Raw genomic sequence first — 23622 nt, 5'->3', positions numbered from 1 at the left:
AATCTAATAGTTTCTGGGTGTGTCTACATGTGCATTAGATCTGGGAGCAGTTTACTTGTGAGTAAACACTCCTGGGCAGGTGTCAACACATGCAGGGAAGCAAGAGCAGATTTGCTGCTAATGGCAGCAAACTGCTTCCACTTCTTGGGGTCCTTCAGTAGGCCCCTTCCACCACCAGGGGAAGCTCTATGCTCCCCCTGAGTGCTAGTCCATGGTCTGGTAGGGAGCACTGGGTCAAGAGACAGCTGTCTCCTGGCCAGGGCTGGGACATTGCACCCTGCCCCCAGAGCGGGGCTGCCTGCTGCTGGGGTGTGAACAATGTCCCTCTGCCATGGCAGCAGGAAGCTCCTGGCCCTGGCTCCCCAGTCAGGAGCAGGGGACTTGGAAAGAGCTGCTGGGGTGAGTCAGGTCTTAGCCCCCTGCCCCATTCCACTGGTGGGGCAGCTAGCAGCTAGCTTGCTGCTAGCTGCCCCACCAGCAGATCAGGGCAGAGGACTGGGACCTACCCCACCCCTGTAACTCTTTCCAAGCCCCAGTTCTTGAATACCCAATTGGGACATAGGGCTAACCAGGATAGCCTCTGACCAGGATAGTTTCCAGGCCCTGCTCTGTGATTGTGGGGTGGCAGCTGGAAAGTAGGCCTGTGCAAAGCGGCAAGTATTTGCTTCAGATTTGGATTCAGCCATCTCAGAGGGACAATGATTTGATTCAGAGATTTGAATCAATGTCTCAATGTCCCATGGCTTTATGAGCACTCATGGTGCTCTGGTGATGTGCTGCAGGACTGGAAAAGGGCCAATGTGGTTCCCATTTTCAAAAAAGGGAGGAAGGGAGGACCCAGGAAATTATAGGCTTATGTCAGTCCTGGGGAAGCTTTTTGAGAAAATTATCCTGGTGCATGTCCACGAGGGGCCAGCAGGGGAGACTATGCTTGGGGCAACCAGCATGGGTTCATTAGAGGCAGGTCCTGTCAGACTAACCTGGTGGCCTTCTATGACCAGGTCACCAAATCCCTGGATGCAGGTGTCGCAGTGGATATAGTCCTTCTAAAGAACTTTAGGAAGGCCTTCGACACGGTCTCTCACTCCATTCTTATTAAAAAACTAGGAGACTGTGGGGTTCGTGCCTCCACAGCCAAATGGGTCACTAACTGGCTGAAGGGCCTCACCCAGAGAGTGGTGGTGGACGGGTCATTTTCGACCTGGAGGGATGTGGGCAGTGGGGTTCTGCAGGGCTCGGTCCTCGGGCCCGCACTGTTCAACATCTTCATCAGTGACTTGGACAAAGGGGTAAAATGCACCCTGTTCAAATCTGCAGATGACACTAAGATGTGGGGATAAGTGGGCATGCTAGAAGGGAGGAGTAGGCTGCAATCAGACCTAGACAGGTTACAGGGGTAGGTGGCTGAGAACAGGATGGGTTTCAACACTGACAAGTGCAGGGTACTGTACCTGGGGAGGAAGAACCAGCAGCAGACCTACAGGCTGGGGAACTCCCTTCTCATCAGTGCAGAGGCAGAGAAGGATCTTGGAGTCATTACTGATGCCAAAATGAACATGAGCCGACAGTGTGGGGACGCGGTCAGAAAGGCCAACCGTACCCTGTCATGCATCCACAGATGCATCTCAAGCAGGTCCAAGGAGGTGTGACCCTCCCCCTCTATGCGACATTGGCTAGGCCACTTCAGGAGGGATGTGGACAGCATTGAGAGGGTCCAGAGGAGGGCCACCCGAGTGATCAGGGGGCAGCAGGGCAGGTCCTACGAGGAGAGGCTGAGGGACCCAAACCTGTTCAGCCTCCACAAAAGAAGACTGAGGGGGGATCTAGTGGCCGTTTACAAACTAGTCAGGGGGGACCAGAAGGCATTGGGGGAGTCCCTGTTCCCCTGAGCACTACCAGGAGTGACAAGAAATAACAGTCACAAGCTGGCAGAGGGTAGATTCAGTCTAGGTATCAGGAGGTGCTACTTCAGTCAGGGCAGCTAGGATCTGGAACCAACTTCCAAGAGAAGTGGTGCTGGCTCCTACCCTGGGGGTCTTTAAAAGGAGGCTGGATGAACACCTGGCCGAGGTCATTTGACCCCAGTACTCTTTCCTGCCATGGCAGGGGGGTCAGACTTGATGATCTGCTCTGGTCCCTTCTGACCCTACCAACTGTGAAACTATGAATTCGATTCAGCTGAATCGGATCTGAAGATTTGGCATCGCTTCGGAGATTTGGCCACAAACTAAACAGGCAGCAATCCTCACCATGCTGGACACAGCTGCCTCCAGCTGGTAAGTCTGTTGTGGTGGGTGGAGAGGGAAGGAAGGGGTGTGGGGAGGGATTGGGGCTGGGGCTGGGACAAGTTGTCCAGCCAGGGGTGGGGGGGCATGGGATGCAGGTGCAGCAGTGCTGGGAGCGAGGGCTTTGCCTTGCTGCCACTTGCCCCCTTGTGCCTGGAGTGAGCTGTGCCTGCATCACACCCCCTTGCCCCAGCTGGGCAAGCAGCAGCAGGGCACAGCCCCAACACCCAGCCCTGCTAGACCCACATCCTGTGCCCCCCTGCCCCAGCTGGGCAAGAGGCAGTAGGGCATAGCTCGCTGCTTGCCCAGCTGGGGCAGGGGGGTGTGCAGGATGCGGGTGCTGCTGTTGGTTGCCCAGCCAGGGAGCAGGGGTGTGGGATGCAGATGTGGCAGTGGTGGGAGTGGGGGCTATGCCCTGCTGCTGCTTGCCGCCTCCTGCCTGGAGCAAGCTGTGCCTGCATTGTGCCCCCTCATTCCAGCTGGGCAAGTGGCAGCAGGACATAGCCCCCACTCCTACCATGACCATGCCCCAGCTGGGCACCCTGCCTTGCCCCGGCTGGGCAAGTTGCATAATGGCATAGCCCCCACTCCCAGTGCTGCCGTGCCCGCATCCCGTGACCCCCACCCCCCTCCCTGAGTCCCATGCCCCCCTGCCCCAGCTGGGAAGCCTGTCCCAGCCCCATTCCCTCCCTCCCCCACACCCTTTACTTCCCACCTCTGCCCACCACAAAACATTTACCATCTGAAGGCAGCTGCGTCCAGCATGGTGAGGACTGCTGCCTGTTTAGTCTATAGCCAAATGTCTAAAGCGGCGCCGAATCTTTTCTGAATTGATTCAGAGGCTTCCGATTCAATTTGGACCTTTTAATTGGTGTCCCAATTCAATTTGGATTCAGAGATTCGGCCACCAAATTGGGCCGAATCTCCTGCATTGAATCGGCTTTGCTCAGCCCTACTGGAAAGCCTGTTTCCCACTCAGCTCTGTGATCACAGACCAGGGCAGGGAACAGGCTCCCCAGCCCTCATCAGCAGGGAACTCCCAGCACCAGCTCCATGGTCATGGGGCTGGTGCTAGGAGATAAGGATCTCCCAGTGCTGGCACCCTGACAGCCCCCTGCTTCTCAAATGTGATGGTGAAGTGGCAGTTGGGAGATAGGAATCTCCTAGCCCCAACTCCTTTGTTGTGATCTTGGAGCAGAGAGATTGAAGCTCCCTGCTGCCAGGGCAGGCGGACATAGTCCCCAGCCGGGCTCGAGTGGCGGAGCCCACCCCGGTAGCAGGCAGCTCCAAGGGCAGGGAGTAATCTCCTGCTACCTGGTGGCCAGCGGCCGGGAACAGATTTGCTCTTAGTCATGTGTCTACACAAGCGCTACTGCACAGTTAGCAATCGCAAGTAAATTTGCTACTTGTATTTGCAGGTAGCAAATTTAGTTGCAATTAGTGAGATTTACTGTGCAGTAAGAGTGTGCATGTTTAGATGTACATACTTACTATGTAGTAAAATATGCTACTGCACAGTAAAGCATCTTGTGTAGACACACCCTCTGAGTTCTGCAATCATCTCTCATCTCAGGAGAGCTTGCTATACAGGGGGTAGGGTGTGTCCCTTATTGCTTCCAGCACAGGTTTCACTAACTAATACGTTAAAGTCACAACTGTAGAAAAATTCTACCTTCATATTACATTGCTTGCTGAAAAGTAATTTAATGATAAGTGTCCAACTGTAGATAGTTTTTAGCTTCTTGCATTTCTCTTCTCAGAATAATGGAAAGGATACTTCACTGAAATCAAATTTAAGATGCAGAAAGAGGAAACTTAAAAAAAAATTTCTTATCTTATGAACTTACATCTCTTCAATAGGGTTCACTGCATAGGCAAAATCTGACCCCAGGTGTAATATACTGTTGGATGGAAGTGCTCCATCCATCTGCTTATCTGGATCTGTGAAAGTAAAGAACATTTCTTTTGTGCATGTCGGACTGGAATCAGGCTTACACTGGCTAGTTTCCCCATCACCATTATCCCTACCTCTCATTTTCAAACTAAGCATTAGCATGGCTTGAAGTACCAGTCATAGTATCAGATGAATTCCCAGTGGACAAGTGTCCTAAAAACACTGGGGAGAACTAACTTTGCCAGACTTAGAACCTACTTTAAAATAAGGAAATACACATTTAGAAGAGGACTATGAGATGTCTCTCACTGCCCCCTCCCCCCATCCTCACTCCCACCCCTGCCCTTACCTTCCATTTTCAGAACAGAGTGGGATCTTGTTCTCAAAGAGTTCTGGTCTGTTTCTTCCCTTCTCAAATGTTGTTCCCTTTGCAATTCTAGAAACAGAAAAAAATTCTTTCAAATGACAGCTATTACTGTTTAATAGTAAATAACTGAACACATCCTATTTAGTTAAAAATGGGAAGATCAAGCCTGCTTTCACACAGCAGTGTAAAATTTTAGAGTAATTGCACTAACTGGTTTGGATCAGGGGGTTTAGACTTGACCAGATGAAAAAGTCATACCAATACTCTGAATTCCCCCAAAGCTTGGAATTGTTTGTGAGCGGTAGTTGGAGGAGAGCTTAGATCCAAAGGCCTAAATTCAGACAACTCTCCAAGTTTGAGTCTTGAAAGTCTTAATACTTTTGTGAAATCTAGAAGCCAACACCAAAACCTGGCATCTACCTTTTTGCTGCATACTGTTTTAAAACATACAGAAGTGTAAGAGTGATGTAGTTGTAACAGTCCAGAAATTACGAAGTATGAGTTTATTAAAGTGATATCTCCATTGCCACTACTATCAACACTCCCCATCAAAGAAAACATCAGAATCTATGGTTCCTGCACATGCCCTTTCCAAAATGTGATATGCCTGATCCAATGTACCAAGTGCTCTCATGACAACTGTGTGAGTGAAATTAAACTGCAGCTATGCACTAGAATGACCTCTCACAGAAAAAATATAAAGGACAGAGACATACACCCACCATTAGGAGCATGTTTCTCACAGAACAACTGCTCCCTCTCTCACCTCACTACTCTCATGCTCAAGGGAATCTACCTAACTTTTAGAAGGTGACTGGGAAACAAAAATTCATAAACTGGCTGGACCTAAGAACAAAGGTCTAAACATTGATATTGGGTATATGGCACATTATAATTTATCCAACTCCTGAATTCTTTCCACACAAGGAAGGTGAGATTGATCTTCTTTCCTTTTGATAGATCTTGATCTCCCAGGAATCAGCTTCTTTTCTTCTGCTGGTTGTGTCTGCTTTCCTGAGAATTTCTCAGTCCCTTCTCTCTGCTGTGTTTCACTATGCTGTGCCTTGCTTCCTGTGATCAGAGTTACCTGAGGAAGAATGCTTTGCATTCAAAATCTTGTCTAACTTTATCCCAAATACATAGTTGGTCCAGTACAAGATATCACATTACAAGATTCTTGCCTCACAAAAAATACAGAAGCATTTTGCAGCTGACTGATTTCTCTCTGTCTCTTTCCTTCCCCCTTCCCCTCCTCTCAGGGGCTGAAATTAAATTACTGTATCCACATTTTGAATTAAACCTAATGAAATCCAAAATCTTACATATGTAAACACTGCTGGAAGTTTTGTTGGTAGTATCAGCAGACAGCTTAAGGACAGAATGGCTAACCAAACCCTCCTTTTCCCCATGACAGCTAGTCTCTCAACTCAGGGTTAAGGCAGTTGAAAAGGATAGTCTTGGGAACCATATGGTTCTGCCTCTACTACAGGAGGACTCTCATGTCTGCAGAGGGAGGGACAGGATTTTTTTCTGAAAAGAATAAGCTGGTGTAGCAAAGATCCACAGCACATTTCTCTGTAGAGCTGGCCCTCGCTACAGGCTGTTAAGGCACCAGTAGAGAGAGCCCTTGTTTCAAACATGCATGAAAAGTCAGACACTTGTACTTGCAGTGACTTACAGCATTCTAGGAGGCTGTGTGGTTGCAAAAGGTTATTTGTTTTAAAAAGAAATAAAAGTTATTCTAGAGAAGAACCTTCCTTGCCTTGGGTATCTTTCACAGAAATATCTGGGGAAATTTGATCCAGGAGCTCAGGAAGCAGATATGGATGCCTGTGATACAGTAAATCCACTCCCTTGTTCTTCTGTGCACACCTCTGCAATTGTAGCCTGTAGTGACTTACTGCCTCATATAAACAGAAGGGAGGCTAGACAGTGCCTAGTTAGTCTGAAAACAATCCAATGGGCCAATCTCTCATCTCAAACAATTCAGTGTGTCAAAAGCTTGTAAACAGTTTAATGTTTTAGTCTTTTACTAATTTATGTTCAATGGATGTGTAGCTTATATAACTTACAAGTGCTGAAGGAAGCACATTCAGCCCCAGCACTGAAGGTTGCAGTTCCATTGAAGTCAACACACACAGACCAAACAAATGCTGGGAGGACCCCTGGATAAGGTACAGCCGTCAAGGAAGGGAGTTGGCCTGATTTCATTTTCAGCTTTCTGTTTCTGTTTCAGCTTTCTGTTAAACCTTCCTTTTACAGCATCTAAGTTGGGATCATTTTGCACATCCACTAAATACCAATTACTTCTCTCTGCCAATGGATCTTGTGACCAATTTATATTTGAAATCTAACTGGTTCCATCCTGTCACTGCTGCATGTGGTCCAATGATTTCCTTGAGTGATTACCTCAAGCTACACTGGGCTGAAGTTATCTTTGAGTCTGCTGAAGATTAAAGTCTCCAGTCCCAGTTCTCATGTTCCTTGTGACCCTTTTCAAGACTGAGAAATGTAGTGTTCTGGATGAATGCATGTTTTGGCTTTGTATAACGGGGAATGATCAAAACTTTGAGGCTTTCAGAGCTTGAAGAAATTTTAAAAAATCAAATGAAATCTCAATTAAAACTGAAAAGTCTTGCCTTACTTTGTGAAGAAAACACACTTAAAGATTAATTTAATGCGACTGATACAAATCCATAAACTGGGACAGGTTGTCTTTCACCTTAGGAAACCTCTTGATGAGCTTGATGTTAATGAAATCTGAAACCAAGTGAGTTTACGCAGTTCTGAATTTCACCATAAAAAGTTCACTCAGTTCTCATTCAGTGCCTTGGGGAACTGAGCTTTGATAGCTTTGTCTATAAAGAAATGCAGTGTCTGCTAAACTCCCATATGCTGGCTAATCTGCTATTGGCTGATATTTTGACTTAATCATATATGATTAAATCTCTACAGCGTGTGAGTAGTATGAAGAGTACATGGCAATCCCAGTGGTAGTACTTGAAGGGTATGAGGGCTGTTTGTAACACTAGTGCTAGATTGTGGTCAGTGGGGGATATACAATGGTTACACCTACACTCAAGTTTTTGGGAGAAGTCTCCCACCATTGTAGCTCCATTGTAGTGATAAAACAATAGGAGATTAGCAACCTTCTTAATAGTGTCATCTAAACCTGGATATAGCATAGTGGATATAACAATGGTAGCCCCTGTTAGCTGCTGCTCCTGCTGTTTCTAAGAATGGTGAAGCAGCAGCAATGATGGAAAGCTTCTTCCAAGTTGTGCGATCTGGTTAAGACCACTGGATCATAAAACATCTTGTAAAAAAACACTCTTTTACTTTAAAAAAAAAAGAAGATGCTCTAATTTCATTACAAAGATCCTGTAACATATTGGGGATTGCTAGCCCTGAAATATATCCCATCTTCCTCTGTCTCTTCTTGGTAGCCTCTGAGACTTTTCACCCCTTATGCAACCTTATTGATTTATGAGTTAAAACCTTCAGGAAATTCAGCTCCTTCCACAGCATCTGCACTGCTGGAAGCAGCACTGTGCATTGAAAGATCTAGGGATTTTTGGTAGGTGGTTGTAAGGAAACGAAAAGAAAAAGAAACTAACATAAAAATGAGCTCTATGGATTCAACTCCAGGGGGAGTTTTCACAACTGGGATCGTATAGTCCTTATAGGCTTACTAACAAGAAATTCCATGTGTGTGGAGTTCAGAAGGAGAAATCAACGAAGAGATAAAACCCATGCTGAGTGAAAAGGTGTGCTTTAGGAACTTCCCTGGTGTGAGCAATGGGTAGCTGGGGGAGTTAAGAGGTTTAGCTAACAGATGCTGGAGAATCACAGAGAAGAGAGTGGAACTCCCCTACTAATGCACTGCTCTGTTTTCTTTAGTGTTACAAACAGCAGGAAAGAGCTGGTATTGCTCAGTTGTAGCAGTTATAGTTTGGTACGTGCAAGGAGGTCTTGTACTTGTGAAATGCAGAAGAGAAAAAAATCAATGCCTCCTATCATTTCCCTTTCTTAATCTATTTTTTCCAGGGGACTTCCATCTACTTGATGCCAGGTCTACATTACAACATTGCCAGCTTCTAGGAGTGCCTGTATAGGAGAAAGGAGAACACACTATGACCAAACTTCAGTGTGGGGAACTGTACCTGTAAGGCTTGGGCATAAGCCAGATAGCACTGACTGGCATATTATGTAGAGGGTCATGTTAAGCAATGCCAATCAGAAAAATTCAGACACTGAATAAAGTTATCCTGTCAAATTCCTTGGCTCTGAACAACCCAGCAAAATCCATCCCATAGACATAGCTTGTGCCAGGAAAAGACATAGTTTTGTTAGTATAATGTTTGTGTTTAGAGAAAAAAAGTTTACTTATACTAGCAACAAAATTGTTTTTGCTGACATAAACTGTGTTTCCATTGGGTGGTTTTTGCAGGTATAGTGATACCAGCAAAGCTAGTCTAGGGCAGTTCCTGCAGTCAGCAATCCTGATCGTGGCTGGCCTCTTCCCACTGGGAATGCCCGTTGTGCTCTTTGCTCTCTTGTGCACCCATATGCACCCGGTCATAATCTGGTACTTTATTTTAACTGAATTAAATTGATTAAGGTCATTACTTTTCTACTTGATTTTCCCCTGACCTCTTAGGCCCTGGTATCTTGTGTTATCAGGCCTGATTCTTCATTGACATGCAGGTCTGTAATCCTTTAAACCTCTGCAAATTTATAAAGGCTGACCAGATCCAAATGGTAGTTCTTTATACCCAACTGTCATAAGATTAAAGGGCTGCACAAACTGGAGGGCAGTGAAAAATCAGAGCCAGATTTCCTTGCCATACATTACACTAAGGAACTGTGAACACATGAGAAGTCACAGAGTATCTTTGCCATCTCTGTTCGGTGAGATTCCATGCTGGAATGTTGACCGACCTTGCAAGAAGTAACGGTGACTTGAAGTTCCGGACTGGAAGATACTGAGAGAAAAGTTAGGAAGATATTTCCCAGTTTTTAGTTCACTGATGTACATGCTCATCTGAAAGCAGCTGGCAGTCTAACAGTCCCTATTTGTGCACTTGAATGACAACTAGTGAAAGCATAGCTCCAGGAAGAGAAGCCAATGTAATGTTAGCTCCATCCACTAACTGTTTACCCCAGCCAACCATTCTTATCCAGACTAAGCTTTCAAAAGCTCGTTATCACCTGATCTCTAGCACAGACACTCAAAGCATACTCGGAGTTGGATAAAATGGAGATATAAAGCTGTCACAGTCAGTTCATTTAGTAAGGATCAAGATAGGACATAACCTAATGTTTGTTATTGAACCATTTGATGGGGTTCATTCAGACAGGTGGTATTAACTGCAATGGCTGCATTCATTCTTACTACTGATAATACAATAATAATGCACAATACTTCTTGTGCTTGCTTTTCAATCTGTTCTGCTGGCTGCCTTTTGGAGAGAAGGGATTCTTAGTGCTCCGTTGCTCTAGGCTCAGTCAGCTAGCAAGGATGTTAAAGAGCTCCCCACTGTATCTATCAAAACATGTTGCCGGTTGAGGCTACTCCCAACCTTGAGAAGATGAAGTGGTGATATTGGGTCAGTGTTTTCACTCTTGCATTATACCTACTGCTTTTACATCATGGCTTTTCCCTGTTGTTATACTGGACTCTGGATGCTGCCTCCTTTTCACAGCTAGCTAGTACTGCTCCCTGGGGTTTGGATGCTATCTACTCTTCCTGCCTCAGGGGATGCTACCCCCAGGGCCTCCTCTGGCACTGTCACCACCCACTCACTGCACGTGGGGAAATTCCAGAGCTATGTGGCCTGGTTTTGGATGCTATTGGATGCTACTATCTTTTCTTCTTTCTTCTCAGTGGGCACGTCTACATGTGCACACTAGTAATGCACAGTAAATATAGTGACTTATGCTGACTTGAGCATAAATTTGATACCTGCATCATGCAGGTGTCAAATTTACACCTCATTAATTACTATGCAGTAATGCACATGTAGATGCCTTACAGTGCAGTAACACTGTGTGTGTGTGGACTGACTTGGAACTTGAATTCCTAGTCACTCCACACACAGCATTAATGCACTTTAATGCCTGCATGTATAGACAGCGGCTTATTCCTGCTTACTGCGTAGTACATTTAAGCCAGCATAAATGCATGTGTAGACATGCCCAGTATGACTGTGTACCGCTCGCACTGGAAATGGAATTTTGGACTCACATGAATAGGTCTAAAAGGCTTGAACCAATATTCACTGATTTTGTTCTGTTACCTCTGTGGTGCCGTGAATCAGACTTTGCCAAGTTAATCCATTTTGGACAGTGAACACCTCAGAAAATGCTTTTTAGTGGAAAGCTCTGAACTATGTATACTGAAAATTGTGGAATACTTGTAACTTTGATCCTGTCTCTGAGGATATGTAGCAGGAGGATGGACAAACATAAGTGAGTAGAATTCTAGGCAGAAGCACTAGAAACAAGGGAGTTAGAGAGAATAGTATCTTATGGTTTAATAATGTATTCCTTATTTCTATTAAAGCTCTTTCTTAGAAGAAAGTGACTCTTTCCGGTATTCTTTATCACTATCACATGCCAGATCTTTTATTTGATCAGGCTGTATAGTAATGACACTCAGGTTTGTGACAGTGAACAGTTAATAATATAGCACTACATGGCACCTTAGGCAAGTGGCCCTCCGTCCCCCCTTCAAGTAAATAAGACTTAATTTCTCTGCAACAAGAAAGAAGTCTGCCTGAAGAGTTTTTAGTCTTGTCCAGAACAGCACTGAAATAGTCATATAGTAGCAACTTTCTTTGGCTTTTCTATAAAACGTCTATAAATGGACTCTGGGGGCCAAAACCAGCCTTGGGGTAAGAGACTGCTAATCCACTGATGAAAGAAGAACTGCACCTATTTCCTCCTGGTCTAAATTTTGCTTTGAGCATGGCCTTAGAAATTCAAGGAATCTGGGGAGAGGGATGAGAAAGAATTGTATATATGAAAAGGGGATAAAGTACACTCTATTATGATCCAAGAATCTGGGAAATGAATTGAGTATTAAAATAGACCTGTAATGTCAGGCTCTCCAGACATACATGAGTGCTACGAGGCTTGACAAGAAAAAGCACAGGAGCAGAATGACAGTTTCTCACTGATTCAACAAGAGCTATAAAGCTATTTCTACACTGCTTTCACTTGCTCATTAATGACCTCTTGCACTATAAAAAGAACTTCCCAAACATTCTAAGCCCTTGAGAGAATATTTTATATGGTCTTTTAGAGATTAAATACTCTGTTTGCAGAAAAGAAACATTTTTTTGAAATACTAATCAGCAGTTCTGCCTCACCCACATGCCTAGACAAGAAGATATGCATGGTTAAATTGTCCACTTCAAGATAAACAACTGCAGGTGATACACTGAGCCCCAATCATTCACATCTGCACTTGATGCCAGACTGAATCCAAATCAGTTTCAAAGTAATAAAGTCACAGCTGTAAGTAGCTCAGAAAGAAGATAAAGCTGTCAAGTTCTCTACGAACGCCACCATAAGTAAGTGAACTGTCTGGAAGGAAAACGTGTTTGTCATTGGCCCGTGGTTTTGAATAAGAAACTGAAACTCTGCTGGAAGGAAGTTAAACAAAGTAAAATGGATCAAGCAATTCTTTTCTTTATATCCAGGCTAGAAACCCTGAGGGGGGAAATGGATATCCCTGAGTTAGAATCTGAATTATTTTGTGCATACACAACCAATTTGCTAACTTGATGCTTAGTTCTGCAAATATCACACTGACCAGTACTTACTCTAACAGTAATCCCAAGTAGTAATCACAGGGTTACTCACATTACTGCTGCTCAACATGAGTAGGGGGACTGTAGAATAGGAGCCTAAACTTTTCACAGTAGGTTACAGTTATCTCTACTGTAACTTTTCTGAATTCAGTGGAGTAATGCCAGCCTCACTACCATTCAGGAGAAACAAATTCAAAAGTGACTTTAGTACTGGAGTTGTGTGCAATGACTGCAATAAAATCCCAAGTCATGTGTCTTTTTCTTTTTAATTTTTTTGATTTGGCGTGTCATTACAAATTCAAAACTTGACAAACTGTCAATGAATGTTACATCAAGACTCAAACTTCTTGGTGGTTCTCAGCTCTGCCACTAGTGATCCAGAGTAGGGTTGCCAACCCTTCAGGATTGTCCTGGAGTCTCCAGGAATTAGATATTATCTCCCAGGAGACTGCTGAGAGTCACCTGGGAGATAAATGATAGGGCATTCATTAAAATAAATATTAAATGTTGAATCTAATTTATACAGTAGTCCAGTGGGTTTTTAAAATGTAACAGTAATGTACATTTGCCTTCCTGAGCGCAGTACACTAGATCAGTCATTAATGTCATTACATTATGTGACGAAACCTCCTGGAATAGATTCACACAGAGTTAGCAACCCTAATTGAGAGCCAGTTTATGATTTTGTATCAAAACAGTACAAATTTTGAATGTTGATTGCACTTTACTTTCAGCATTTGGTTTGTCTGAATCAGGAACTCAGGAGCCAAATGTTGCTTTTATACCTGTACAGATCCATTGGGCCAAATGGTGTAAACACACTCAGAATGAAACCAAAAGAAATGTACGTACAACACCCCCATTGAACAGAAGCAAATGGTTTGGCCTAACTCAGATCTCTTATCTTCTAAAATGGAAAGTTTGCAGGTATAAAAGAAACAGAATGTCATAATAGACCAAAACCTGATTTTGATGGGAGAACTCAGTAAGGGCTGAGTTAGGACATCAGGGCTTGGTTCCAGAGCAGCAATAAAAGAAATCAAACTTTTTATTTATTGGGCACTCAGACTTGAAGACTCCCAGGTGCCTATGAGTCTAAGGGCTTGTCTGCACAGGAAAGTTACAGCATAGTAAGCAAGGGTGTGATTATCAGCACACTAACTACACTGAACTAACTCCCTGTGTGGATGCTGTCCATGCCCACTAAGAGTCCCTTTGTGTGTGGTAGCTTACTCTTTTTTCAGAGTGAGCTGCCTTGCACTGTGTGTGCAGTAAAAGTCTCCACATGGGCAGTAATGGCTCTGTAAATTCACACACTTGCTTCTTGTGCATTAATATTCCTGTGTAGCTGAGGCCTGAGGATGGAAAATGATAGGTAATGTGCCAATTTACTGTCAGCAAAGGGGAAGATTAAGTTCTTTCTTATTTTAAAATGGAAAAAGACAGAGGGCAATCTTTTTAAAAGCTCCTATGTCTCATTTTCAAAACTCTCACAGTCTTGGACAGTTTGGAGCGTGTCTAATGCACTTGGGCTCTTTTAAGAACTTTACCCAGAATTCCTGTCATGTAACATCTTCCCACAGAGACCTGCCAGTCTGAGGAGTTTTAACATATGGATTCTTTTACATTTATAACCCTGGAAGAAAATAAGTCTGCAATGATCTTCAAGCTAGCACATATGATACAGAAACTTTTAGTATTTCGTCTAACTCTTAGCTGCCAACTGTAAGAAAAATCCTGACAACATATTGCTCTAAGCAAGAGCCAGTTGTGGACCTCATACCTTTCACAAAGTCACCGTCATCCTGCTGCTTTGCTCCAGCTGTCTGTGTTATGATGTCGGAATACAGCAGTGAGCTAGTTGGTTTATCTTGTGTTACCCTGGGATGTCCAGAGATAATTTCTTGTCTTTGTTCCCCTTGGAATTCAGGCACCATACTCCTGCATCCTAAAAGAAAAATGGAGGAGGGATTACTAACAGTTTTTACTCACACAGCAAATGGCAAATCAAAAATTAAAGTGAGTCAAAAACGAACTTTACCTTGATCATTTCGTATGCAGAGTCTGTCTTCTTGCTCTGTTCTAATTTCCTGTTTTTTAAAATGAGAAACAACTTTTAATACAAATACTAATGACTAGAGCCTTTCTATACATATTAGAATTAGTATAATATAGCTAATTATATTGACAGGTGTGTAACTTTCTCCTTAGTATGTTAATGGGAAAATCAAGGCAGAGAGTCTTGTAGATACATACTGCTTTCTTTTGTGGCAATCATACTAATGTTCTGCTGCTTGGTGGGGAAGGCAGGTTTTCTGGAGACATGTATGAGATCCATACATCATCCTTTATCTAGAAAGCAGTTTTCCAGGAGCTCCCTCTTTGTCTCAGCGGAATGAGGTTGTGGGGTAGAGAGTAGGAGACTGCAGGAGAAGCATGGTTCACTGTGACCATGTCTTCATTAGATAATTTCATCAGGTCATTCTGCATTATTTCTTAAGGCTATGTTATAACATATAGGGAGGGTGTGTCTACACAAGACAGGGTCTACACATGCGTGCCTTTAATACGCATTAAAAATGGTGAAATTAAGCTAATCATGCCTACATTTGATACCTGCAAATGCAGGCGCAATTAGTTAAAGTGCATTAATGCATGCGTAGATGTGACCCAGCACTAACTTTAGTGCCTGGTCTGCCCAGCCACTAGGGGCACATAGCAGGGTTGCAGGGACTTGTCACTAAAATTAGTGCCAAGTTCACTAACTTTAGTGCCAAGTACCTGCATGTGTAGACACTTGCCAAAAATTGTTTAATATATATTAGTTTAATGCATATTATATTTAGTCATGCTTAAATGCATGTGTAGATGTGCCCATAGTGAACTCTGACTAATTCACCTTTTCAAGGGGAATACAAATAATTGCAAATTATTCAGTAGTGAGCAATTATTAGGCATTGATTGCTGGGAAGAAATTCTGTCAGAACATTAGAACAATGGTGAAATAAACCATAGTAGTGAATTATTCCACAGGCAAATTAACCAGAGTTTACTGGGGTGTTGACAGCCACTTTGCAATCAGTGCAGAGACACACAAGTCAAGTCCAGCACTGACAACTGGCTGTAAGTAAACCTTAGTCCACTAAGATTTACCCAAAACTAGCTGACAGTGAATGTGGCTTGTCTTGTCTATGGGGACAGCAAGATCGTACTTTTGACTGTGTTGATTAACAAATTCTCAGGCTTGTGTTTTAACTTACTGTAAGTGCTTTGTGAAGATCAGCCCAAACTGACCGTTGTTCTCTGCACAAATGTGGCACAGCTGAAGAACAGGATGCTATGCAGTGTTCATAGAGCAGTATAGGAAATTTTCTTCCATCCTCATGGAACATTCCCTGTGCTAAGCCTAAGTACTTGGGATTTGGGAGGGAGGAAGGGAAGAAGGATTTGACCTTAAGTGACATGTGCAAAGGCAGAGAAAGAAAGATTGTCAGGTTATGTCTTGAGTTTCTGGCTCCCAATTCTGTGCTTAAGTCAGCAGACATTAAGTCTCTCCATTTCATGTTGAATGAATTCTCAGATAGTACCAAATTTCCTTCCTTGAATAATAACCTTTAATGAAAAGGAAAAATGAGCAAACAAGGTAGTGATAGACATTGCAGAGAGACGTTGGAAGGTGAAGAAAGAAATGTCTGGGAGCAACATCAGTACTGGTATTCCTACTTAATGATTCAAGAGCTTTCTGACATCTACAAATGCACAAAGGGCTGGTGCTTGCAGCCAACAGAGATTGAAACAATACATAAAACCAAAAACTGAACAATAATGGCAGGTTTATTGTTCAATGTGGCACACAGAGCTCCCTCCTGCAAGGTGTGGGCAGTCTGTGGGGTGCTAGTTGCTCTCAATTCCCACCTTGCAGGTTTGAGCCTGTGGGTAATTAATTTGAAACTTTCATATCTGAAATTAATGGTTAAAGGGGTCTTAACAATATCCAAAGCGCCTGATCCTGCAGACAACAGACAGGCAAAGTATCTATTAATTTCAGTAAGTTTGAAATTAAGTGCCAGGACTTCAGGATCAGGTCCTAGGCTTTAATGCACCTCAGATTCTGCTGCTGTTTACACCCAGGCAAGTAAGATAAAATCTATTCTTGCATTAACTACCTTCATATTCTTTGGCTGTGTGCTAGCTATTCTCACCTTGGACGCTCTCCCTCACTCATGAGATCAGCAGGAATCTATTGCCCATACTGTGTTCTACCTGGGATGGGCCACTGAGGGCTGCTGATTGGCACACGGGGTTAATTGGCTTGCTTCCTTCCCTCCAGTTGCTGAAGGAATCTAGCCTCAGGTAGAATTACTTAGTCATCATACCACTGCTGATATTATTGTGCAAGGCAGAGTTCTAGTTTTGTCATGGTAAATTGGAGAGAAAAAAATTGCTCTTTATTGTGGCAAAATTAATGGAACTGTGGTTACAACTAGTAAAAAGTAACATGGACAAGTGTTTTTTAAACATGTGCAATATACAGGCATATCCTAAAAAAGAGAAGTTGGGAGTCTTTTCTAGGTTTGTCTGAGTTAATTACATTATTTCAACTTTTTTTGTGATGGGATGTCATCTCATTTTACCTCCCTTCTGACTTGCTTAGGAATTCACACATACTCTATCATCCTGAGTTTCCCCTAAGATCCTTTATATTTTTGGATTTTTCTTGTATCAGTTTATGTACATTTAAACACAAAGCAGGCAGTTGTGAAGGGAAAGAAGTGGTACAATGGGGAGATGCTGTTTAAGACTGTTAAGAGCCCAAGGCTGGAGAAGGGAAAATTGGACTTTCCTTTTTCCCACTATTAGCTATCGTGATTTTTATTTGATTTGATTAAACAAAAAATTAAAAACTAGGACCATGAAACAGTAGAGAGGAAACCAGTCTGCTCATTTGCCTTTAGTGGTGCATACTAGGAAGCACAGAAGCTTTGGGTCCTTTATAACATAGGCACTTTGATATATCACTCGGTGCTAGAGAAAGCAGTATTGTAAAATGAGTTGTCCCAAAAGCTTGGGTAGCTGCAACCTACTGGAGATGTACATACAATTGCAGTCTTATTACTAGGCATCTTTGGGGAGGGTGGCTTATTTTTAATTTTGTGGCTAGGGACAGAAATTACACATAAACCAGTATATGTGATTGGAAACTAATTCATGTCTGTAATACAACGCAAGTTCAGTGCACTTTCTGAAACTGGTTTAAGATAAACCTGGATGGATGTAGTATCTGACTTAACTGATTTAGGTTAAATCGGTTTATTGAACTTCTGTTCCAGATCTCCTCTGGACTCCAGATTCAAGTTAACTCACAGCCCCCCACCATCCCAGGATGCTTTGTACCTCCCCTGAAACCCTTCTTGCCCCCCCCCCCTGCCTTGCAGGGTGGGCAGGCTAGCCTTGGCCCAAGCTGTCTGCTCCAGCTGAGCAGGGAGGTGTGCTTTAGTGCTCCCCAGCTTCTGGCCTGGGCCAGTGCAGGCATGTGGCTGCATTTCCAGAATCAAAAGTGAATGTCTATTTACCTGCTTGTCAGTTTAGTCTATGCAGCTTAGACTAACCTGTGAAGATTGAAGTGATTCAGCCTTGGGCTTGTTGACTGTTTGAACTTAGCCACATGTCTGCTGATTCTTTTCAATGCTGTCTGCAGTGGTCTATGCTGTACCCCGCTCTCATGCTGTGACCAGTTCAGCACAGTTTTTTTACAATGTAGAGGACACTCTAACTATGCTTGTACAGTATAACTGGTTTGACCAGTCCTCCCCCTCCTGCCCTTGAGGAGGATTCATTGTGTAAGTTTGTGAGTAGCCAATGGGTTAATTCACAGCTAAATCCACTGCTGAGTGGATCAGGGCACAGTAAGTCATAACCTTATTCCTCTCCAAAATTCTTATGTCAATCTGTGGAGCCATCTCGCTCATATTTTTGCGTGCTGAGGTTGAAGACCATGTTCCTTATTTCCACATGTATTTTCCTAAGTGCACAGCCCATTTACTTGGTTTACTTGACTTGCTCAAGGCCTTGTTCCAAAGCCTTTAAATACATTGTGGCAAAAATTCATTCTAGTTTAAATTTACCAGCCTTCTATCTGTACAAGCTCCAGAATCTCCTTTTTGGGGGGTTGCTGCTTTCTGCAACTGACTGGCCTCCTGTGGAAATAAATCTCATCAAGCATTTCATTTACACTTAGTGCTACAATAGGTATTTAAGCTATTTGACTCCATATCTCATGATTTCAGCTACTGAAATAAGAACTACGCTAAAGAAAGGAAAAGCTGTCATACATTGTGTGAGATTAGGGATATTACAGTTTATGAAACAATATAAGTGTACCTGTTATCTTAGGAGCAAGTTCTATTCCAAAGAAGTTAAAAGAAAAAAATCATAATGCTACAAATCTTGTTTGGGAAGTTCTTGTCACCCAGATAGTGCACCAGGGAAAGAATGGGGATATGGTTACTTGACAATTTGCTGTTATAAATGCTGAGGGCTTGCAGGGAAAGTAGACTGAGGGTAACAGTAATAAAACTGTGAGACTGTTTTGTCTGGAAATACAAGTCATAGAGGTTTTTAAAACTCTTTAAATTGTATGCATGTACAAAACTTATTTTTTGAGAGAACATTAGGGCTTGTAGGTTTCATGGAACAGAGATTGTTTTTATTCTAGGAGAGGGTAGAGCCATGGGGTTGAACTAGATGACCTCCTGAGGTCCCTTCCAATCCTAATTTTCTATAATTCTATGATAGATCAGTTTAGGAAGGTAGGCCCAGAGTCTATTATCAGGCGTAGCTAAACTACAAAAAGAAAATATTATTTGTTATGGTCTAACTCAAAGGGCAATAATGTGTGTAACATCTTGTAGAAAAGTACGGTAACTTTTATGTCCATGGCTCCATGAACTTTATGGCTGAAGAATTTACCCCATGCCACGGAATTCTGTCTCAGAATCACAGACTTTGCTTTTCAAAACTGTTTCTAAATGTAATTATTTTTACAAAAATATTAAAAATGTGAACTATTATAAAATAGTCCAGAGATGCCTACTTGAGCCTACAAACAGCCTGAAACCATAAGCTGCCTTACTCATGAAATGGTGAGTTAACTCAAATTTATTTATTGACCAATTCCAATCTCAACTTTTGTCACTTCAGCAGAAGCATCCAATAGACTGGGACTCCCAGGTGGTACAAAGAAGACATGGATTCACTTCTGCTTGATGCTGTTTCCTCCCTTGTAAAACAGGGATACTAATAAAATGGTCAAACTAGATGATCTACTCATCCCCTGTGGCTCTGCAATCTAATACCCTTTGCAAAACACTTTTTTGAGATTAAAAATAAAGCAGCACTTAGACAAGTGCTAAATATCATTATCTCTTGGGAGTTTCTATATGTTTTAGGCTATCATCTTCAGTCCCAATCTTGCAATGAGCTCTGTGTTCACACAGGGTTCACTGCAGGGTTGAATTCCCTTAAGCCATAAGATTTGCTTAGGTCAGGATGTCATTCCTCTTGTTTTCAGTGTTTAATACACTCTGGGTGTTTAACAGATAATAATCTAGCTACAGCAGGACACCAAGTTACCTCGAATTAGCAAAAAATTAGTTTGGAAATGAAACAATGGGATTGTTGCCTGTCCCACTTCACCTATTTTTGTCAGTCAGCATTCTATATCTTTATATAAAGATTTTTTTTGTTTCATGACTTACATAAAGGGTTTGGTCACTATGAGGATGCATCAATGGTGGCATATCATCAGGAACCTGGTTGCAACACAAATATCCAGTCAGACTGGTTAAATGCATAGTGAGCTTTTGATATCTTTTGAACATGTCAATCATGGATGCTTATGAGTACAAAGTCTCATAAGCATCCAAGTTTCCTTTGCTTTATGCTGTACATGTGGTCCTGGAAAGCAGCACATAACTTGAATTCACATAAAGGAAACCCACTTTATAACATAACAAATAGGGATACGTTCCAAGACCTCGACTGTACTGACCCCCAGACCTATTTCTACCACTGTTACAAGACAATTTTGGTACTCACTAACAGCAGACAGTATACACAAGCACAGAGTGATGGTGAATGTTTAGTTGGTGTGAAGAGAGGGTGGTGAAGTGTCAGACTCCACATCACTGGCAAGAGGTACAGGCAGGGTACCATCTATAGGATAATCAACAGGCATGGGACCTTATCACCCTCCAGCACCAGTGGGGTGGGGCTGGGGGTAGCTGAGTGAGGCTTCAAGAATTGGAACCTGGTGCACTGCCTCACCAATCATTGGGTCTGGGCATACATCTCCTTGTAGAGACCAAGGAAAGAGTTCAAATCATGCTTGAACTACAGGCTCCTGGACAGGCTAGTGTCCATATCCAGAGCAAACTGAGCAAGTCTCTCAGCCTGTGCAAAAAACTCTGCCAGTGTCTTCATTGTCATGTCCTTGACCTCGACGACCACCTCTTGCTCCTGTTCCTCCTCTTCCTCATCAGCAGCTGCAATCTCTATCAGTTCATCAACGCTTAATTCCTCATTGTGGGAATTGATGAGCTCCATGACATCTGCCTCCTCAAGGTCTGCAAAGCCATCTCCTTCCACCTTCCATCCAAGATCAATAACCTCTTGGACAGTTGAGCACAGTTTGGGGGGAGCCCTTAGCGTCCATAACACATTCCTTTCAGAGAGTCTTCCAAGCGCTATTTATGGTGTTGGGCTTCACTTCATCCCATGAAACCTTAATGTTGTTGATGACATCCCTCACATTGTATGCCTTCCACCACTCATGGATTGTTGGGTCTGTCAGTATCCTCCAGCACCTGGGAGATGCTCCTTCTTAGGTAGTAGGCCTTGAATGTTGATATCATGCCCTCATCAAGAGGCTGGATTAGTGAGGTCATGTTAGGGAGCAGGAATATGATTCTTACATTGGGGTTAATAGTTTCCATGTGTTTAGGGTGTCCAGGGGCATTGTCAAGGATGAGCAACACCTTAAATGCAAGGTTAGCCTCCCTGCAATAGTGCTCTGCCTCCACGATAAAATGTTGAGCAAACCAGTCCTCAAAAACTTGGCCTGTCACCCATGCCTTCTTGTTTGCAGGCCAATGTACAGGCAACATGTTCCTACTCAGTCCTTTTAATGCACGTGGGTTTAGGGAGTGATAGACTATCAGTGGCTTGCACTTAAAACCTCCAGCAGCACTGCAACACAGTAAGACAGTCAGCCTGTCCTTCGCTGCCTTGAACCCACTTGCAACCTTCTCTTCCTTGAGATGTACGTCCCAGATAGTATCTGTGCCCCATCTCATCTACAGTGAAAACTTGCTTAGGACTGTAGCCCTCAGCAGCTATGATTGCTTGAAGCACCTCAGGAAACTTTGCAGCAGCTTCATGATCAGCACTTGCAAGTTCCCCAGTCATCTTAACATTGTGCATGGTCATATGCTGAAGGAACTTGTCAAACCAGCCCTTACTAGCCATGAAGGGCTCTTCAGGGCCACCATGCTCTTGAAGCAGACAGCCATAAATTTGCAGGACCTTACACCTTATTGCAGCAGAGGAAAGATTAATTTTCCTCTGGGTCTGATCTTCCACTCACACCCCCAGCATCTTCTCCAACAGTAGGTTCCTTATGTTCATTGCTATCTTGGCAGCAAGTGGTGTAGAATGCATCACAGAACTCCTTATGCTGTCAGCATTCTTCTTGATGGCATGTATGGTTGATTCACCCAGGTTGAATGCATGACCCAGTGCAGAGGGCCGCTCACCATCTTCTGCATGGTTCAAAATCTCCACTTTTGTGTCTCCAGTGTTAGCGAAGTTCTCTTGTGCTTCATTGATGGACCAGGGAGAGGGGTAGGAGATAAGCTAGTGGGATGCTTTGAAGCCATAATGGGGATGGAAACTACAGAAACATGTCATAGACAATGAGCAAGGAGCACAGATCTGCACAGGAGATTATATTTTGGTGTGCGTCACTCCCACAACGCACTACACAAAGCAGCTGACTGCAGGCTTCCACCACACCAATCACATAAAAGTGAATTTACCTCACATATAATGAATTTTTGGTATAAAAGGGTCATTGCATAAGAGCGATTTTGCACATACAGAACCCACATAAAGTGAGGGGAACCTGTACTATCAATTTACAAATGGTAACAGTTAGAATCATCCCCTCCCTTCTTCCCCAAGCGAGTACATATTACAGTGTAGATGGCTCTAAAGTTTTCTCTTAAAACTGAAGGACTGTCCTGTCTTGTCAACTAGACAGCACAGCAAACTATTACTATTGGGTGTTTAAATTTAAAATATAAAACAATGGGCCAAATTAACCCTGGTGTAAAAGCTTGCAATTCTGACTACTATTAGCTTTGACTAGTAACTTAGGATGCCCAACAGGAGGTGTTTTTAGATGTCAGTCTTCTGAGGAAAACAAAGCTTACAGGGAACATAATTTGTGTTGCTGAGTGACCAAACCATTAGATCATCCACAGTACAGCACAGACTTGGTCACATTCCTTTCAGTTGGAGAGCTGGTTCATGTAAAGCAACATGGTGTATTTGAGGGTGCCACTTCTGGACATGGAAAGTTTGCCATCTGGACATGGCCCAAGAGTTCTGTGACCCAAAATCTCTGCATAGTTTTTGCCATCAAGATGCAGGGGTTGGCAACATTTTGGGGTCATTTGACACAGTTTATATCGGACTGTAGGCCACTTCCAACCTGGCTCATGCTGCCACTGATGCAGCTATAATCACTGCTCCCCCCTGCAGTGCTGCTGCCACTGCTCCTCACTGCTTTCTAGCCACTCCTGTGGGTGAAGCCCTCCACTACTGAAATGCCATGCAAGCCCCCAGCTGCCAAAATGTTGCAGAGGACTTCTTGCTCTGCAGGCCGGATAAAATGCCTTCAGGACTGAGTTTGGCACACGGACCATAGGTTGCTGAACCCTGGGTGTTATAACTTGGTTAATCAATTGATCTGCTCCAGTGGTGCCCAACCTTTTTGCCCAATGGGTTGGATCCAGCCCCCAAGATGGGGGCAGTGGGCCCCATCTGGCCATGCAGAGGGGTGCGGAGAGCAAGCTAGTGAGGCCCACAGGGGAAAGGAACTTTACCTGGCCCTGCAGGGATATGGGGGAAGGGGGAGAAGGGGAAGGGGTATGGCCTGACCCTGATCCAGAAGCAAGTAAGAGGGCATAGCTCAGCCCC

The 23622-nt window shown here is 43.5% G+C and overlaps 1 protein-coding gene across 4 annotated transcripts in view; it reads right to left on the bottom strand.

The window, feature by feature from the left end:
* Nucleotides 1–23622, bottom strand: part of KIAA2012 (KIAA2012 ortholog) — a 105260-nt gene that overhangs the window by 21950 nt on the left and 59688 nt on the right. For 2 of the 4 annotated variants that reach the window (XM_059727075.1, XM_059727076.1), the window contains 4 exons: nucleotides 14405–14453; nucleotides 14147–14311; nucleotides 4529–4615; nucleotides 4133–4226 (listed from right to left, as the gene is read on the bottom strand). In XM_059727075.1, the coding sequence (XP_059583058.1) occupies nucleotides 4133–4226; nucleotides 4529–4615; nucleotides 14147–14311; nucleotides 14405–14453 (395 nt within the window). Of the gene's footprint in view, nucleotides 1–4132; nucleotides 4227–4528; nucleotides 4616–14146; nucleotides 14312–14404; nucleotides 14454–18488; nucleotides 18561–20120; nucleotides 20175–23622 lie in introns of all 4 variants that reach the window. The other 2 variants (XM_059727072.1, XM_059727073.1) reach the window with 2 other exon arrangements.

Source organism: Alligator mississippiensis, chromosome 4 (genome assembly GCF_030867095.1).
Source record: "Alligator mississippiensis isolate rAllMis1 chromosome 4, rAllMis1, whole genome shotgun sequence".
Classification (NCBI taxonomy): domain Eukaryota; kingdom Metazoa; phylum Chordata; order Crocodylia; family Alligatoridae; genus Alligator; species Alligator mississippiensis.
This window is presented reverse-complemented; position numbering and strand designations above follow the sequence as displayed.